The sequence below is a fragment of the Trichosurus vulpecula genome, chromosome 5, assembly GCF_011100635.1.
Source record: "Trichosurus vulpecula isolate mTriVul1 chromosome 5, mTriVul1.pri, whole genome shotgun sequence".
NCBI lineage: Eukaryota > Metazoa > Chordata > Mammalia > Diprotodontia > Phalangeridae > Trichosurus > Trichosurus vulpecula.
Genome location: NC_050577.1, coordinates 212059595 through 212076434, shown reverse-complemented (window position 1 = coordinate 212076434; position 16840 = coordinate 212059595). Strand labels below are relative to the sequence as shown.

Here is a 16840-nt window from a genome sequence, read left to right as displayed (position 1 = left end):
CCTTGAGTTTTTCAGTGGGGTATGACTGCTTGTAGAGTTTAGAGAACTATGTTCCAAACTTGGGGGGATGAGCCAGCTCTGCCACACCAGCACTCCTCCTTCCCCAAGAACCCCCAACCTGGACTGGGCTTAGATCTTCAGCAGGCTGTGCACTCCTGCTCTGATCCACCACTTAATTCCTCCCACCAGGTGGGCCTGGGGCCGGAAGCAATTGCAGCTTTAGTTCTGTAGCTGGCCCTCCACTACCCCAGGGGCATTAGCTGAAATGTGAACTCCTTCCACTCCTACAGCTTTTCCCAGTAACCTTCTCTGTTGTCTTTGGTGTTTGTGGGTTGAGAAGTCTGGTAACTGCTGCAGCTCACTGATTCAGGGTGCTAGGGCCCGATCTGCCCAGCTCCTGGTCTGGTTGGTCAGCGCCGCCCACTCTGGGCTGTGCTCTGCTCCGCTCCCAGCTCCATGCTAGATAGACCTCACCCAGAGACCATCCAGGCTGTCCTTGGCTGGAGCCCTGCTTCCCTCTGCTATTTTGTGGGTTCTGCAGTTCTAGAATTTGTTCAGAACCATTTTTTATAGGTTTTTGGAGGGGCTCATCAGGGAGCTCACTCTAGTCCCTGCTTTCCAGCTGCCATCTTGGCTCCACCCCCAATTTTTTTTTTAATTTTTAGTTTACAACACTCGGTTCTACATAATTTTGAGTTCCAGATTTTCTTCCCTCCCTCCCCCGCTTCCTCCCCAAGATGGCATGGAGTCCCATATAACTTCCACATATAACTTCGCATTGAATTAATTTACACACTAGTCAAGTTTTGGAGAAGAATTATGACCAATGAAATGAATCATGAGAAAGAAGAAACAGGACCAAAAAAAGAAACCAACCCCAAAACAAAAACAAAAGAGAGAAAAAGAAAAAAAGGGGGAAGGAAGGCTAGCATGAAGTGTGCCTCAATCTGCATTCATACTTCATAGTTCTTTCTCTGGATGTAGATAGCATTCTCCATTGTGAGTCCTTTGGGGTTGTCTTTGTACCTTGTGTTGCTGAGACAAGCAAAGTCTTTCAGGGTTGGTCCTCACAGAATCCATATATCTGTGGTTGTGTATAATGTTTTCCTGGCTTTGCTCCGCTCACTCAGCATTATGTCGTGTAGGTTTTTCCAGGTTGTTATGAAGTTCATATCATCCCCATTTCTTATAGCACAATAGTATTCCATTACTTTCATATACCACAGCTTGTTCAGCCATTCCCCAATTGATGGGCATCCCTTTGATTTCCAATTCTTAGCTACCACAAAAAGAGCTGCTATAAATATTTTTGTACATATGGGTCCTTTTCCCACTTGTGTGATCTCTTTGGGATACAGCCCTAGAAGTGGTATTGCTGGGTCAAACGGTAAGAACATTTTTATAGCCCTTTGGGCATAGTTCCAAATTGTTCTCCAAAATGGCTGGATCAGTTCACAAACTCCACCAGCAATGTAACAATGTTCCAATTTTCCCACATCCTCTCCAGCATTTATCATTTTCCTGTTTTGTTATTTTAGCCAATCTGACAGGAGAGATGTGGTATCTAAGAGTTGTTTTGATTTGCATTTCTCTAATAAGTAGTGATTTCGAGCATTTTTTCATATGCCTATAGATAGCTTTAATTTCTTCCTCTGACAAATGCCTGTTCATATCCTTTGACCATTTCTCAATTGGGAAATGACTTGTATTCCTATATATTTGGTTCAGTTCCCTGTATATTTTAGAAATGAAGCCTTTATGAGAGATACTAGTTGTAAAGATTTTCTCCCAATTTTCTGCTTCCCTCCTAATTTTTGTTGCATTGGCTTTTCGTACAAAAACATTTCAATTTAACATAATCAAAATTATCCATTTTGCATTTTGTAATGCTCTCTATCTCTTGTGGGATCATGAATTCTTTTCTTTTCCATAAATCTGATAAGTAAACTATTCCTTGCTCTCAGGAATTACTTATACTATCAGCCTTTATTCCTAAATCATGAACACATTTTGACTTTATTTTTGTATATGGTGTAAGACATTGGTCTATGCCCAGTTTCTGCCCTATCATTTTCCAATTTTCCCAACAGTTTTTGTGAAATAGTGAATTCTTAGCCCAGAAGCTGTCCTCTTTGGGTTTATCGAAGAGTAGATTGCTATAGTCGTTTACTTCTCCATCTTGTGTTCCTATCCTATTCCACTGATCCACAACTCTGTTTCTTAGCCAGTACCAGGTAATTTTGTTGACTGCTGCTCTATAGTACAGTTTAATATCTGGTATGGCTAGGCCACCTTCCCTAGCATTTCTTTTCATTAATACCCTAGATATTCTAGACCTCTTGTTCTTCCAGATGAATTTTGTTATTATTTTATCCAGCTCTGTAAAATAATTTTTGGTAGTTCAATTGGTATGGCACTGAATAGATAGATTAATTTAGGTAAAATTATCATTTTTATTGTATTAGCTCAGCCTAGTCATGAGCAACTGATATTTTTCCATTTATTCAGATCTGACTTTATTTGCATGAAAAGTGTTTCATAATTATGTTCATATAGGCCCTGGGTTTGTCTTGGCAAATAGACTCCCAAATATTTTATAGTTTCTACAGTAACTTTGAATGGAATCTCTCTCTCTATCTCTTGCTGTTGGGCTTTGTTAGTAATGTTTAGTAATGCTGAGGATTTATGTGGGTTTATTTTATATCCTGCTACTTTGCTAAAGTTGTTTATTATTTCAAGTAGTTTTTTACTTGATTCTCTAGGATTCTCTAAGTAAATCATCATATCATCTGCAAAAAGTGATAATTTAGCTTCTTCTTTGCCTATTCTAATTCCTTCAATTTCTTTTTCTGCTCTTATTGCTACAGCTAACGTTTCTAGTACCAAATTGAATAGTAGGGGTGATAATGGACATCCTTGTTTCACTCCTGATCTTATTGGGAATGCATCTGGCTTATCCCCATTACAAATAATGCTTGTTGATGGTTTTAGGTAAATGCCATTTATAATTTTAAGGAAGGCTCCATTTATTCCTATGCCTTCTAGTGTTTTTAATAGGAATGGGTGTTGTATTTTGTCAAAGGCTTTTTCTGCGTCTATTGAGATGATCATATGGTTTCTGCCAGTTTTGTTGTTGATATGGTCAATTATGCTAATAGTTTTCCTAATATTGAACCAGCCTTGCATTCCTAGAATAAATCCTACCTGGTCATAGTGTATTATTCTTGTGATAAGTTGCTGCAATCTTTTTGCTAATATTTTATTTAAAATTTTTGCATCAAATTCATTAGGGAAATTGGTCTATAATTTTCTTTCTCTGTTTTGACTCTACCTGGTTTGGGTATTAGTACCATATTTGTGCCATAAAAAGAATTTGGTAGGACTCCTTCTTCACCTATTTTCCCAAATAGTCTACAAAGTATAGGAATTAATTGTTCTTTAAATGTTTGATAGAATTCACATGTAAAACCATCTGGCCCTGGAGATTTTTTCCTAGGGAGTTCATTGATGGCTTGCTCAATTTCTTTTTCTGAGATAGGGTTATTTAGAAATTTTACTTCCTTTGCTGTTAACCTGGGTAATTTATGTTTTTGTAGATATTCATCCATATCTCTAAGGTTGTCAAATTTATGGGCATACAATTGGTCAAAATAATTCCTAGTTATTGTTTTGATTTCCTCTTCATCAGAGATGAGCTCACCCTTTTCATTTTTGATACTGGTAGTTTGATTGTCTTCTTTCTTTTTTAATCAAATTGACCAAAGGTTTATCAATTTTATTGGTTTTTTTCATAAATCCAGCTTTTGGTTTTATTTATCAATTCAATAGTTTTATTGGTTTCAATTTTATTAATCTCTCCTTTGACTTTCAGTACTTCTAATTTTGTAATTAATTGGGAATTTCAGTTTGCTCTTTTTCTAGCTTTTTCAGCTGTATGCCCAAATCATTGATCTCCTTTTTCACTATTTTATTCATGTAAGCATTTAGAAATATAAAACTTCCCCTAAGAACTGCTTTTGCTGCATCCCATAAGTTTTGGTATGTTGTCTCGTTATTGTCATTCTCTTGAATGAAGTTATTAATTGTTTCTCTGATTTGTTCCTTGGCCCACTCATTCTTTAGAATTAGATTAGTTTCCAATTAATTTTTAGCTTATTTTTCCATGGTTCTTTGTTACAAATAATTCTTATTGCATCATGATCTGAAAAGTATGCTTTGACTACTTCTGCCTTTCTGCACTGGATTGTGAGGTTTTTATGCCCTAGTACATGGTCAATTTTTGAGTATGTGCCATGTACTGCTGAGAAGAAAGTATATTTCTTTTTATCCCCATTCACTTTTCTCCAGAGGTCTATCATGTCTGCCTTTTCTAACATTCTATTTACCTCCTTAACTTCTTTCTTATTTATTTTGAGGTTAGATTTATCAAGTTCAGAAAGGGGGAGGTTGAGGTCTCCCAATATTATAGTTTTGCTGTCTATTTCTTCCTGTAACTCCCTTAACCTCTCCTCTAAGAATTTGTATGCCATACCACTTGGTGCATATATGTTAAACAATGATATTGCTTCGTTGTTTATGGTGCCTTTTAGCAGGATGTAATGTCCTTCCTTATCTCTTTTAATTAAATCTGTCTGAGATTAGGATTGCTACACCTGCTTTTTTTACTTTAGCTGAGGCACAATATATTTCACTCCAGCCTTTTACCTTTACCCTGTGTGTATCTCCCTGTTTCAAATGTGTTTTTTGTAAACAGCATATTATAGAATTATGGTTTTTAATCCATTCTGCTATCTGCTTCCATTTTATGGGAGAGTTCATCCCATTCACGTTCACAGTTATGATTTCTATCTCTGTCTTTTTCTCCATCCTATTTCCCCCTGTTTATGGTTTTATTTCTCCCTTTCCCCTTCCACTCATCAACAAAGTTTTGCTTTTGACCGCCGCCATCCTCAGTTTACCCTCCCTCTTTATTCCCCTCCCTTATCTTACCATTTCCCACTTGCTACTTCTCCCCTCCCTTCTGACCACTCCCCTCCCTTTTATCCCCCTTTCCCCTCCTACTTCCTGTAGGACAAGTTAGATTTCTATACTTATCAGGGTATGTTATTCCCTTCTTGAACCAGATCAGATGACAGTAAAGCTCAAATATTGCTCTTCTCCCTCCCTTCTTTCGCTCTAGTATAATATGTTTTTGTGCCTCTTCATTTGGTGTAATTTCCCCTTTTCTACTACCTCCTTATCTCTTCTCTCATAGCCCTCCCTTTACATCTCTTAATTATGTTTTTTATCCTTATATCAAGTATTTTATAAAGGCATGCACAATCTATGTGTACCCCTTTCCGTTGTCATAATAGCTGTACTATTCTCAACACTGACATATATATGTATATATATAAAACATACATAAGATGATATAATCCTATATAAAGATACAAATAATTTGCCCTTATTGATTAAAAAGGTTTGTGAGGGTTTCCCCCCCATTTACCTTTTTATGGCTCTCTTGAGTTTTGTATTTGGAGATCAAATTTTCCATTGAGTTCTGGCCTTTTCATCGGGAAGGTCTGGAATTCCCTTATTTCGTTGAATGCCCATCTCCTTGCCTGAAAAATTATGCGTAGTTTTGCTGGGTGGTTGATCCTTGGTTGTAGTCTGAGCTCCTTTGCCCTTTGGAATATCATATTCCAATTTCTCCTGTCTTTTAATGTGGAAGCTGAGAGATCCTGCGTGATCCTGACTGTAGTTCCACGATATTTGAATTGTTTCTTTTTGGCTGCTTGAAGTATTTTCTCCTTGACTTTGTAATTCTGAAATTTAGCTATAATATTTCTTGGTGTTTTCAGTTTGGGATGTCTTTCAGGGGGTGATCAGTGAATTCTTTAAATGACTGTTTTGCCTTCTGGTTCTAGGACCTCTGGGCAGTTGTCCTTTATAATTTCTTCAAAGATACTGTCAAGGCTCAGTTTTTCATCGTGGATTTCTGGTAGACCAATAACTCTTAAATTGTCTCTCCTGGATCTGTTTTCCAGGTCAGTTGTTTTCCCAATCAGATATTTCATATTTTTTTTTCTAGTTTTTCATTCTTTACATTTTGTTTTACTACTTCTTGATGCCTCATAGATTCATTAGCTTCCACTTGCTCAACTCTAATTTTTAATGAGTTAGTGTCTTCATTTTGCTTTTGAGTCTCCTTTTCCAATTGGTTGATTTTACCTCTCAGGGTGTCATTTTCTCTATTTAGATTCTGAATCTCCATAGCCATTTCGCCAGTCTTATTCTTTAGGAACTTGATTTCATCAGTGGATTTTTTTCCATTTTTTCTTTTACCTCCCTAAATTGGTTTTTAAAATCCTCCTTCAGCTCTTCCAGTAATGCTTTTTGGGCTGGAGACCAGTTCACATTACCTTTTGAGGTATCAGATGTGGCTATAGTGTCGTTGCTATCCTCTTCCAAGTTGCTATTTTGATCATGCCTGTCTCCATAAAAAGAATCAATGGTCCTTGGTTTTTTTGTGTTCTTCATGTCGGTTAGCCTTTTCCTGGCTTTACAATAAATTTCTGCTTTTGGGGCTCAAGGCTCTCTGTCCCAGCTTTCTTATTCTGGGGATTGTGAGTCCAGTTGTTGACTTCATGAATTATAGCCTTTAGTTTCCTGAGGTGTGGGGGAGGGGTCTGGCTGCCTGATGTCTCTTTCCCTAGGGTTGCTCTCCAGCACTGTTGCTCTTCAGCAATGGTCTCAGTTCTTTGTTGTTTGAGCTGGTGTCTGGCACTTCGCCTGGGGGAGCAAGATTACGTCTGGGCTCCTGGTGTTGATCCCTGCTGGCTCTGCCCCTCTGGGACTAATGAACTTCTACTATTTGGCCACTGAAGCCCCACTTCTATCTCCTCTATTCCAGTGTTGTTTTTTTCCGAGGAATTCTTTGGGTGAGGAGAAGAGGAATTAGAGCCGTTTACCTGGCTCATTTCATACCTTTGGACTGCAGGCCTCAGGAGTTGATATTTCATGGCCGGTGACGTTGCACTGCCTCTCATCACTTCCACAGACTGCCGTCCTGTGTTGGGAGGCCTGGGGATCTCCGACGGTTTCGGGCACCCAGCCTTTTCCCACCCTGTCTCCCACATAGGTTTCCTGGCCGGCCACTTCCACTTTGGTGCTGTCTGGAGCAGCTCCACACGGCAGGTGCTCTCCAAGCTTTCAGATTCGTTCCTTCGGCCTTTCCGACTCTTCTGGCTTGGAAATTTGCCCCACTCAGACTGTTCACAGTTTCTAACTCTCTCAGATCTGCTCAAATTCACTTTTTTATAGGAATCTGACAGACCTTTTGAGAGAGCTCCAGTAAGACGCTGTTTTCATGTGGCCATCTTGGCTCTGCCCCGCTCACATGTTTATTGCCAAGTATTTTTAGTTTGCCATTGTACATGTACTTTTCACAAGAGAAACCAAAGTGATTAGCAATTTGGATTGGTCAATGTCCTGGAAGATAATTATTGAGTAGTAATGAACAAGAACTGGGAAAGATGATAAAGAATCACTATACTATTGTACGTACCATATTTGAGATTTCTAATTAACTACTATTAGTTAAAATTCAAAATTCTAGCTTAGAAATGTGAACCCTAGTGGAATAAGACACAGGAATGAAAGTTTCAATTGAAGAAACTTTTGTTGAGTTATAAAAACACTAGAGTACAATTTGATACTACATAAATAAAAGCCTTCCTTTTTCTTCTAAATTTTATTTGGCTAATTTTTTTAGTTTTCCTTTTTTTAGTACCTGCCACCTTCTTCTTTTTTGAAGCATATTTTTCATATTTTTATTATTTAATACTTTTAGTTTTTGACATTGATTTTCACAAGATTTTGAGTTACAAATTTTCTCTCCATTTCTACCCTACCCCCGCCCCCCAATACAAGGTGGCATATATTTCAATTGCCCTTTCCCCAGCCTGCCCTCCCTTCTGTCACCCCACTACCCACTATCTCCTTTACCCTTACTTTCTTGTAGGGAAAGACAGATTTCTATGTCCTATTGCCTGTGTATCTTATTTCCCAGTTGCGTGTAAATACAACTTTTTTTGAGCATTGCATTTAGAACTTTAACTTCCAAATTCTCTACCTTCTTCTCTTCCCACCCATACTCCTTGAGAAGGCAAGCAATTCAGCATAGGCCACACATGTGTCATTATGCAAAACACTTTCATAAGTGTCATGTTGTGAAAGACTAACTATATTTCCCTCCATCCTCTCCTGTCAACCTTTATTCAATTTTCTCCCTTGACCCTGTCCCTTTTTTAAAGTCTTTGCTTTTGATTACCTCTTCCCCCAATTTCCCCTCCCTTCTATCATCCCCCCTCTCTTATCCCCTTCCCCCTTACTTTCCAGTAATGTAAGATGCCCAATTGAGTGTGTATGTTATTCCCTCCTTAAGTCAAATCCAATGAGAGCAAGATTCACTCATTCCCTTTCACCTACCACCTCTTCCCTGCCAACATAACTGCTTTTCCTTGCCGCTTTTATGTGAGATAATTTACCCCATTCTATCTCTTCCTTTCTCTTCTCAATATATTCCTCTCTCACCTCTTAATTTTATTTTTTTAAGATATCACTTCTTCTTATTCAAATCACCCTGTGCCCTCTGTCTATATATTCCCCTCAACTACCCAAATACTGAGAAAGGTCTCATGAATTACAAATATCATCTTTCCATGTAGGAATGTAAACAAAACAGTTCAACTTTAGTAAGTTCCTTATGATTTCTCTTTCCTGTTTACCTTTTCATGCTTTTCTTGATTCTTGTATTTGAAACTCATATTTTCTATTCAGCTCTGGTCTTTTCATTGAGAAAGCTTGAAAGTCCTTTATTTTATTGAAAATCCATATGTTGCCTTGGAGTATTATACTCAGTTTTGCTGGGTAGGTGATTCTTGGTTTTAATCCTAGCTCCTTTGACCTCTGGAATATCATATTCCAAGCCGTACAATCCCTTAATGTAGAAGCTGCTAGATCTTGTATTATCCTGATTGTGTTTCCACAATACTCAAATTGTTTCTTTCTGGCTGCTTGCAATATTTTCTTTTTAACCTGGGAACTCTGTAATTTAGTGACAATATTCCTAGGAGTTTTCTTTTGGGGATCTTTTGCAAGAGGCAGTTGGTGGATTCTTTCAATTTTTATGTGATCCTCTGGTTCTAGAATATCAAGGCAGTTTTCCTTGATAATTTCTTGAAAGATGATGTCTAGGCTCTTTTTTTGATCATGGCTTTCAGGTAGTCCAATAATTTTTTAAATTATGTCTCCTGGATCTATCCTCCAGGTCAGTGGTTTTTCCAATGAGATATTTCACAGTCTTCAATTTTTTGCATTCTTTTGATTCTGTTTTATAATCTTTTGATTTCTCATAAAATCACTAGCTTCCACTTGTGCCAGTGTAATTTTTTTTAAATTAATTTATTTAATATATTTAGTTTTCAGTATTGATTTTCACAAGAGTTTGAATTACAAATTTTTTCCCCATTTCTGCCCCCCCGCCCATTCCAAGATGGCATATATTCTGGTTGCCCCGTTCCCCAGTCAGCCCTCCCTTCTGTCACCACACTCCACTCCCATCCCCCTTTCCCTTCCTTTCTTGTAGGGCAAGATAAATTTCTATGCCCCATTGCCTGTGGATCTTATTTCCTAGTTTCATGCAAAAACTTTTTTTTTGTTTTTGAACATTTTTAAAACTTTGAGTTCCAAATTCTCTCCCCTCTTCCCTCCCCATCCACCCTCCCTAAGAAGGCAAGCAATTCAACATAGGCCACATGTGTATCATTATGTAAAACCCTTCCAAAACACTCATGTTGTGAAAGAGTAACTATATTTTGCTCTTTCCTAACCTATCCCCCTTTATCGAATTTGCTCCCTTGACCCTGTCCCTTCTCGAAAGTGTTTGTTTTTATTACTTCCTTCCCCTATCTGCCCTTCCTTCTATCATCCCCCCTTTTTATCTCCTTCCTCCTTCTTTCCTGTGGGGTAAGATACCCAATTGAGTGTGTATGGTATTCCCTCCTCAGGTCAAATCCGATGAGAGCAAGATTCACTCATTCCCCCTCACCTGCCCCCCCTTCCCTTCCTACAGAACTGCTTTTTCTTGCCACTTTTATGCGAGATAATTTACCCCATTCTATCTTTCCCTTTCTCCCTCTCTCAATATATTCCTTTCTCATCCCTTAATTTGATTTGATTTTTTTAGATGTCATCTCTTCCTGTTCAACTCACCCTGTGCCCTCTGTCTATATATATATATATATATATGTGTGTGTGTGTGTGTGTGTGTGTGTGTGTATATGTATATATATGTATATATGTATATATATGTATACACACATACATATATACATACATATATATATATATTTATACATACACACACATACATATACATGCATATTCCCTACAGCTACCCTAATAGTGAGGTCTCATGAATCAGGCACATCATCTTTCCATGTAGGGATGTAAACAAAACAGTTCAACTTTAGTTAAGTCCCTTGTGATTTCTTTTTCTTGTTTACCTTTTCATGCTTCTCTTGATTCTTGTGTTTGAAAGTCAAATTTTCTGTTCAGCTCTGGTCTTTTCACTGAGAAAGCTTGAAAGTCCTCTATTTTGTTGAAAATCCATATTTTGCCTTGGAGCATGATACTCAGTTTTGCTGGGTAGGTGATTCTTGGTTTTAATCCTAGCTCCATTGACCTATGGAATATCATATTCCAAGCCCTTCGATCCCTTAATGTAGAAGCTGCTAGAACTTATGTTATTCTGATTGTGTTTCCACAATACTCAAACTTGCTGCTTGCAATGTTTTCTCCTTGATCTGGGAGCTCTGGAATTTTGCAACAATATTCCTAGGAGTTTTCTTTTTGGGATCTATTTGAGGAGGCGATCTGTGGATTCTTTCAATTTCTATTTGACCCTCTGGCTCTAGAATATCAGGGCAGTTCTCCTTGATAATTTCTTGAAAGATGGTATCTAGGCTCTTTTTTGATCATGGCTTTCAGGTAGTCCAATAATTTTTAAATTATCTCTCCTGGATATATTTTCCAGGTCAGTGATTTTTCTAATGAGATAGTTACATTGTCTTCCACTTTTTCATTCCTTTGGTTCTGTTTTATAATATCTTGATTTCTCATCAAGTCACTAGCTTCCACTTGCTCCAATCTAATTTTTAAAGTAGTGTTTTCTTCAGTGGTCTTTTGGACCTCGTTTTCCATTTGGCTAATTCTGCCTTTCAAGGCATTCTTCTCCTCATTGGCTTTTTGGAGATCTTTTGACATTTGAGTTTGTCTATTTTTTAAGGTGTTGTTTTCTTCAGTATTTTTTTCTGTATTTTTTGGGTCTCCTTTAGCAAGTCATTTACTTGTTTGTGATGGTTTTTTCGCACCATTCTCATTTCTCTTTCCAATTTTTCCTCTACTTCTCTAACTTGCTTTTCTAAATCCTGTTTGAGCTTTTCCATGGCCTGAGACTGGTTCGTGTTTTTCTTGGAGGCTTTTGATGTAGGCTCTTTGACTTTGGTGGTTTCTTCTTGCTGTATGTTTTGGTCTTCTTTGTCACCAAAGAAAGATTCTATAGTCTCAATACTTTTATGCTGCTTGTTCATGTTCCCAGCCAACTACTTGACTCTTGAACTTTTTGTCAGGGTATGACTGCTTTTAGAATGGAGAGTACTTTGTCCCAAGCTTTAGGGGCCTTGCACTGCTGTTTTCAGAACTCCTCCTACTCCACAGTCACCACAAGCTCTGCCACAGTACTGCTCCTCCTCGCCCCAGAACTGCCAACCAGGATCGCAACCCACATCCAAGCATCTGCTGATTCATTCCTCCCATCTTGTGGGCCAGGGACTTGGGAATCAGATGATGCTCTGGAGGTAGCCACAGGAGGTTCCTGCTGCTGAGATACCTCCAGCTGCCTCACCTCCACTGCCTCAGAGCAGGGGCCTGACCATGCGCTACTCTAACCCAGATCCAGCAGTTTTCCCACTAACCTGCTCTGTTGTCTTTGGCATTTATGGGTTGAGATGTCTGGTAACTGGCACAGCTCAGTGGCCCTAAGGCCTGCTTCTGCCCCACTCCTGGTCTGGTTGGTCCTGGCACGGCCCACGCTGAGCTGTGCTCCACTCCCAGCATGATGGGTAAGAACCTTCCCAGCAACCATTCAGGCTGTCTTTGGCTGGAGACTTGCTTCCCTCTGTTATTTTGTGGGTTCTGTAGGTCTAGAATTTGTTCAGAGTCATTTTTACAGTTGTTTGGAGGGACTTGGGGGAGAGCTTAAGAGAGTCCCTATTTTCCAGCCACTATCTTGGCTCCATCTTGGCTGATTTTTAATCTATAGGAACATTTCAATTATGTCCACATAATAACTTTTCAAGTTAGTTTGGCAAAGTGTAGTTTTGAATTTTAATACATCTACAATTAAGTCATAGGCAAGAATAGTTTATAAGCTAATATGTTTTATACAATCTTGCTTTATATAATAAGGTAGATTTTTTAAAAATTTTTAATGATTGCTTTGGGGAAGAACATGAGATAGCAAATATGTGAATTAGAAAGTTTGAGGTTTAGTTCCAATTATGCATTTCACCAATCTGACTATAAAGTTCTTTATATTAGTTTTGGTGGGAATAAATATAAAAGATAATTTGAAAACTTCAGAAAATATTGAAATACAGATTTCGAATCCAGTGAAGCAGTGTGACAAAGTACAAAGAATGCTTAATTTGAAATGAAAAAACCTGAGTTAAAATGTTTACCTTAGTAATTATTTGATGTGAGACTTTGGGCAACTTGATTAGCTTTCCTGGGTTACAGTTGTTTCCTTACTTAGGAAATATGGGCATTGGATTAGACAATTTCTGAATTCTAACTTTACAATCCATTGAGCTGGTAATAATGATTTCAGTTAAAAGCATGTTCAGCAGTCTAACAAAAAGCTGATTTTTTCAATACCTGAGCTTTGAAAACTAAGAATTAGTGGTTAGTTATGTGATTCTAAATATTAGAAGATATAAAGGTATAAAAAATTAAGATATCCATCTGAAATGCCATTCCAGGATACAATTTTTCTATACATCTTTCAGAAGTGCAGACACAGAGTTTAGGTATTCATTACAAATAATTCCCTGTAGTACTTTACACTCATGGCAGGATATTTTTAAGTCATTCCCCTTCCACATAAGTTCACTTTCCTTATGAGCCTATGCTACAGGAAGAAGAACAACATCAGCTACAAAATCAGGTAAAACTGATGTGAGTGAAAACACTTTGTAGCTGGCATACCCAGATAAACTAAGTCAACCAGAATTTTGTGGCTTTCCTTCACCTCTCAACACAGAAAAGAATCGACGATGAAGGCATGCAACTAAGGAGACATTCTCCTGTTTCCTGAGGTGCTGCATTTCCCTTCTGCACTTCCTCTTCTTGCTCTACGTTTCATTGTTCCCTCTTTCTCTTGCTTTCGCACTAGAGCCCCATCTCCCTCTCCTGTGTGGAGTGCCCTCTGCCTATTCCTCCATAGCAAGTCTTGCTTTTGTCATTTCCATTTGCTCCAAAAGAGAAGAAGCTCTGGAAATCAAGAAGCAACCATACACTCTCATACTTTATAAATGCAGAAACGATCAGCCTTTTGGACATGAGATGCAGCTACCAGGACAATCATAGGAGAGCCATGTCTTTGGGCCAGCATACACTTTGCTCAAGGACTAGCAGTGGGTCCCTAAGGGAATTCTGGAAATCCAAGGCAAGGCCATGGATCCAGGATGCCATTGCTCATCAGCCATTCTCATCTCTGCTGCCCTTTCGTAGCCCGCTGAGGCCATAACTGGGGCACTTTTCTTCTAAACACCTATATCAATAGGCCCACCTCCATACACACAGCCCAGGGTCCATCCCTGTATGCCTAGACACACACTTTCACACCAAAGAGCTGCTTCATCAAAGGTTTCCCTGGCATTCCCATCTCCTGAACATGGAATTTGCCGTGTTTTCTCCACCTAGAAACAGTCACGTCCATAGGAACCATTGGGACAAACAGAACTGAAACAAGTGTGACAAGCATATCAGCTCCATGGACCACCGTCAGCTATAGTGCAGACACAGAAGGTAAGTGGTATATCAGGGATGTATCAGGGCTCGTCTGGCCTCTGCTATCCCCTTTGGAAAGTCTCCTTCTTGCTAGGCACCAAAGTGCAAAGACAGCCTCACTCTAGGCATGGCACAATACTTTCAGCATTCATTCCTTACCTTGCTCCCATCAGATGCCACCTGCCAAGGATCGGACAGGCCAATGACACCAAAAAGGGGAGGTGACAAGAGGGTTACCACATTGGCGTCGTCAAGCCATACAATACCCGCTCCCAGCAGCCACTTGCCATCCTCTCATTTGGCCTTAATCAGCGTTCAGGAAACTGACCATCTGCTTCCTTCTTCTCTTCATATGGAGTCCATTAGCATCTGGGAACCTTTCTCTGAAAGGTTCCACATGTGTAGGGGAGAAGTGGTAGCAACTTGCGTCTGCTGAGGAGTCCCAAGATATTTCCACAGTGAAGTCAAACCTTTTGAGCCATTTCTCTACTCTCCTGAACCAAAGTTGTACTTTTAAATCATCCATTTCCCCGATCAGGACTGCCACCTCAATGCCTTTGTCCATGTCCAAACTTCCAAAGCACGGAAACAAATTGACCACTTTCCTAATTTTTGTTTTCTGGGAGGAAACACATTAGACCTATAAAGCACACAAAACAAACCCAATCTCCCTCACTGTCTCCTTCTCACTTTCTCCTTCTCTCTCTCTCTCTCTCTCTCTCTCTCTCTCTCTCTCTCTCTCTCTCTCTTCTTTCTTAATCTCTACCTTCCTCATAGACAGAAACACAGAGATATACACACAGACGTACAAACACACATACAAAACAGAGACACAGAGCCAGCTGTGAAAACACATATTTTCACAATGAATGTCAGCCATGCACACAAACATCATGGGTGAGAAATGATAATTCTCCAATGCCCAAACTAGCTAGTGCTGGAAGCATTGGCTCAGCACCCTCCCTCCCGAGTTCACCAGCAAATGATATGGTTAGGCAATAGGCAAGGCCATGTAGATAACAAACAGAAGCAAGATGAGAATCGGCCAATGGAGGAAAGCAATCTGCCATGTGACATAGACCCCTGTTTAGTGCAAGTTTTCTGCACTCCACATAAGCAGTCCACGGCCATTGGCCAATATCTGATTCTCCATTTCTCCTTTGTCTGCGAAGCAATCCTGACGACAGCAGCAGCCAGTGGGACGAGTAGCGCTCAAAGCACCACTAAGGCAAGTTCAGCAGCTGGGAGCAGCGTTTCCAGTGGAGCCACCAAAGGTGAGTGGCATATCACAGGTCTTCTGGGAGCTTGGTGTCTCTGCTTGCAAGTCTCCTTCTTGAGAAGCCGCTGCAGGTGAACAGCTAGAGCGTTCCCTCTCTTCCTCCTCAGGAAGCATGGAGCTCCTAGACTTCCTTGCCTCTTTCAGGGGCAACCACATAGCCTCAACAGCCAAGGCAGTGCAGTTGACAGGCAGCCCCTGCTTTCTAATTGGCCGGGACAGGCAGGCCAGCCAGGCCAGGCAGTGCCATATGCCATGTAGACTTGGAGAAGTATCAAAGACGCAAGCTTACTTGGCGGCTTTCAGACCAGCGATTCTTGCTTTGGGGTCTCTGATAGCCTCTGAAAGCCACGGCTTTCCTTCACCTCGAAGCCCCGACAAGAATCCACTGTACGGGCATGCAACGAAGGAGATATTCTCCTGTTTGCCAAGGTGCTGCAAAGGCCGAATTTCCCTTCTGCACTTCCTCTTCTTGCTGCACATTTCATTATTCCCTCTTTCTCTTGCTTTGGCACTAGAGCCCCATCTCTCTCTCTCCCACATGGGAGAGCAGCCTCTGCCTATTCCTCCACAGCAAGTCTCTCCTTTGCCATTTCTCTTTGCTGCAAAAGAGAAGAAGCTCTGCAAATCAAGAAGCAAGCATAGCCACTCATGCTCCATCGAGGCAGAAACCATCAGCCTTTTGGACATGAGATGCGGCCAGCAGGACAATCCTAGGAGAGCCATGTTTTGGCGCTCAGGGACTAGCAGGGGCGCCCTCAGAGAATTCTGGAAATCCAAGGCAAGGCCATGGATCCAGGATGCCATTGCTCATCAGCCATTCTCATCTCTGCTGCCCTTTCGTAGCCCGCTGAGGCCATGACTGGGCCCCTCTTCTTCTAAACAGCTATATCAATAGGCCCACCTCCATACACACAGCCCAGGCTCCATCCCTGCAGTCCTAAGCACACACCTTCACACCAAAGAGCTGCTTCATCAAGGGTTTCCCTGGCATTCCCATCTCCCGAACATGGCATTTGTCATTTCTTCTCCACCTAGAAGCAGTCACGTCCACAGGAGCCGCTGGGACAAACAGAGCCGCAAGCAGCACAACAGGAAGTTCAGCTGCAGGCACCACCACCAGCTCCAGTGCAGGCACTCAAGGTGAGTGGTATATCAGGGATGGATCAGGGCTCTTCTGGCCTTTGCTATGCCCTTTGGAAAGTCTCCTTCTTGCTAGATACCAGAGTGCAAAGGCAGCCTCTCTCTAGGCATGGCACGATACTTTCTGCATTGATGCCTTCCCTTGCTCCCATCACGTGCTACCGGCCTAGGAGCAGACAGGCCAACGACCCCACGTCGCAAGTGTGACAAGAGGGTTACGATTTTAGCCTTGCCAGGCCATCCCATAACCCGCTCCCAGCACCCACTCGCCATCCTACCTTTGCATTGCAAACCCCTTTCTCATTT

General features: G+C 40.5%; 1 protein-coding gene across 1 annotated transcript in view; it reads left to right on the top strand.

The window, feature by feature from the left end:
* MUC19 (mucin 19, oligomeric) overlaps window positions 1–16253 on the top strand; it is a 63822-nt gene extending 47569 nt beyond the window's left edge. The window contains exons 29-31 of the mRNA XM_036760701.1: window positions 14029–14133; window positions 15288–15389; window positions 15502–16253. Of these exons, the coding sequence (XP_036616596.1) occupies window positions 14029–14133; window positions 15288–15389; window positions 15502–16253 (959 nt within the window). The remainder of the gene's footprint in view (window positions 1–14028; window positions 14134–15287; window positions 15390–15501) is intronic.
* The last annotated feature ends 587 nt before the right edge of the window (window positions 16254–16840 follow it).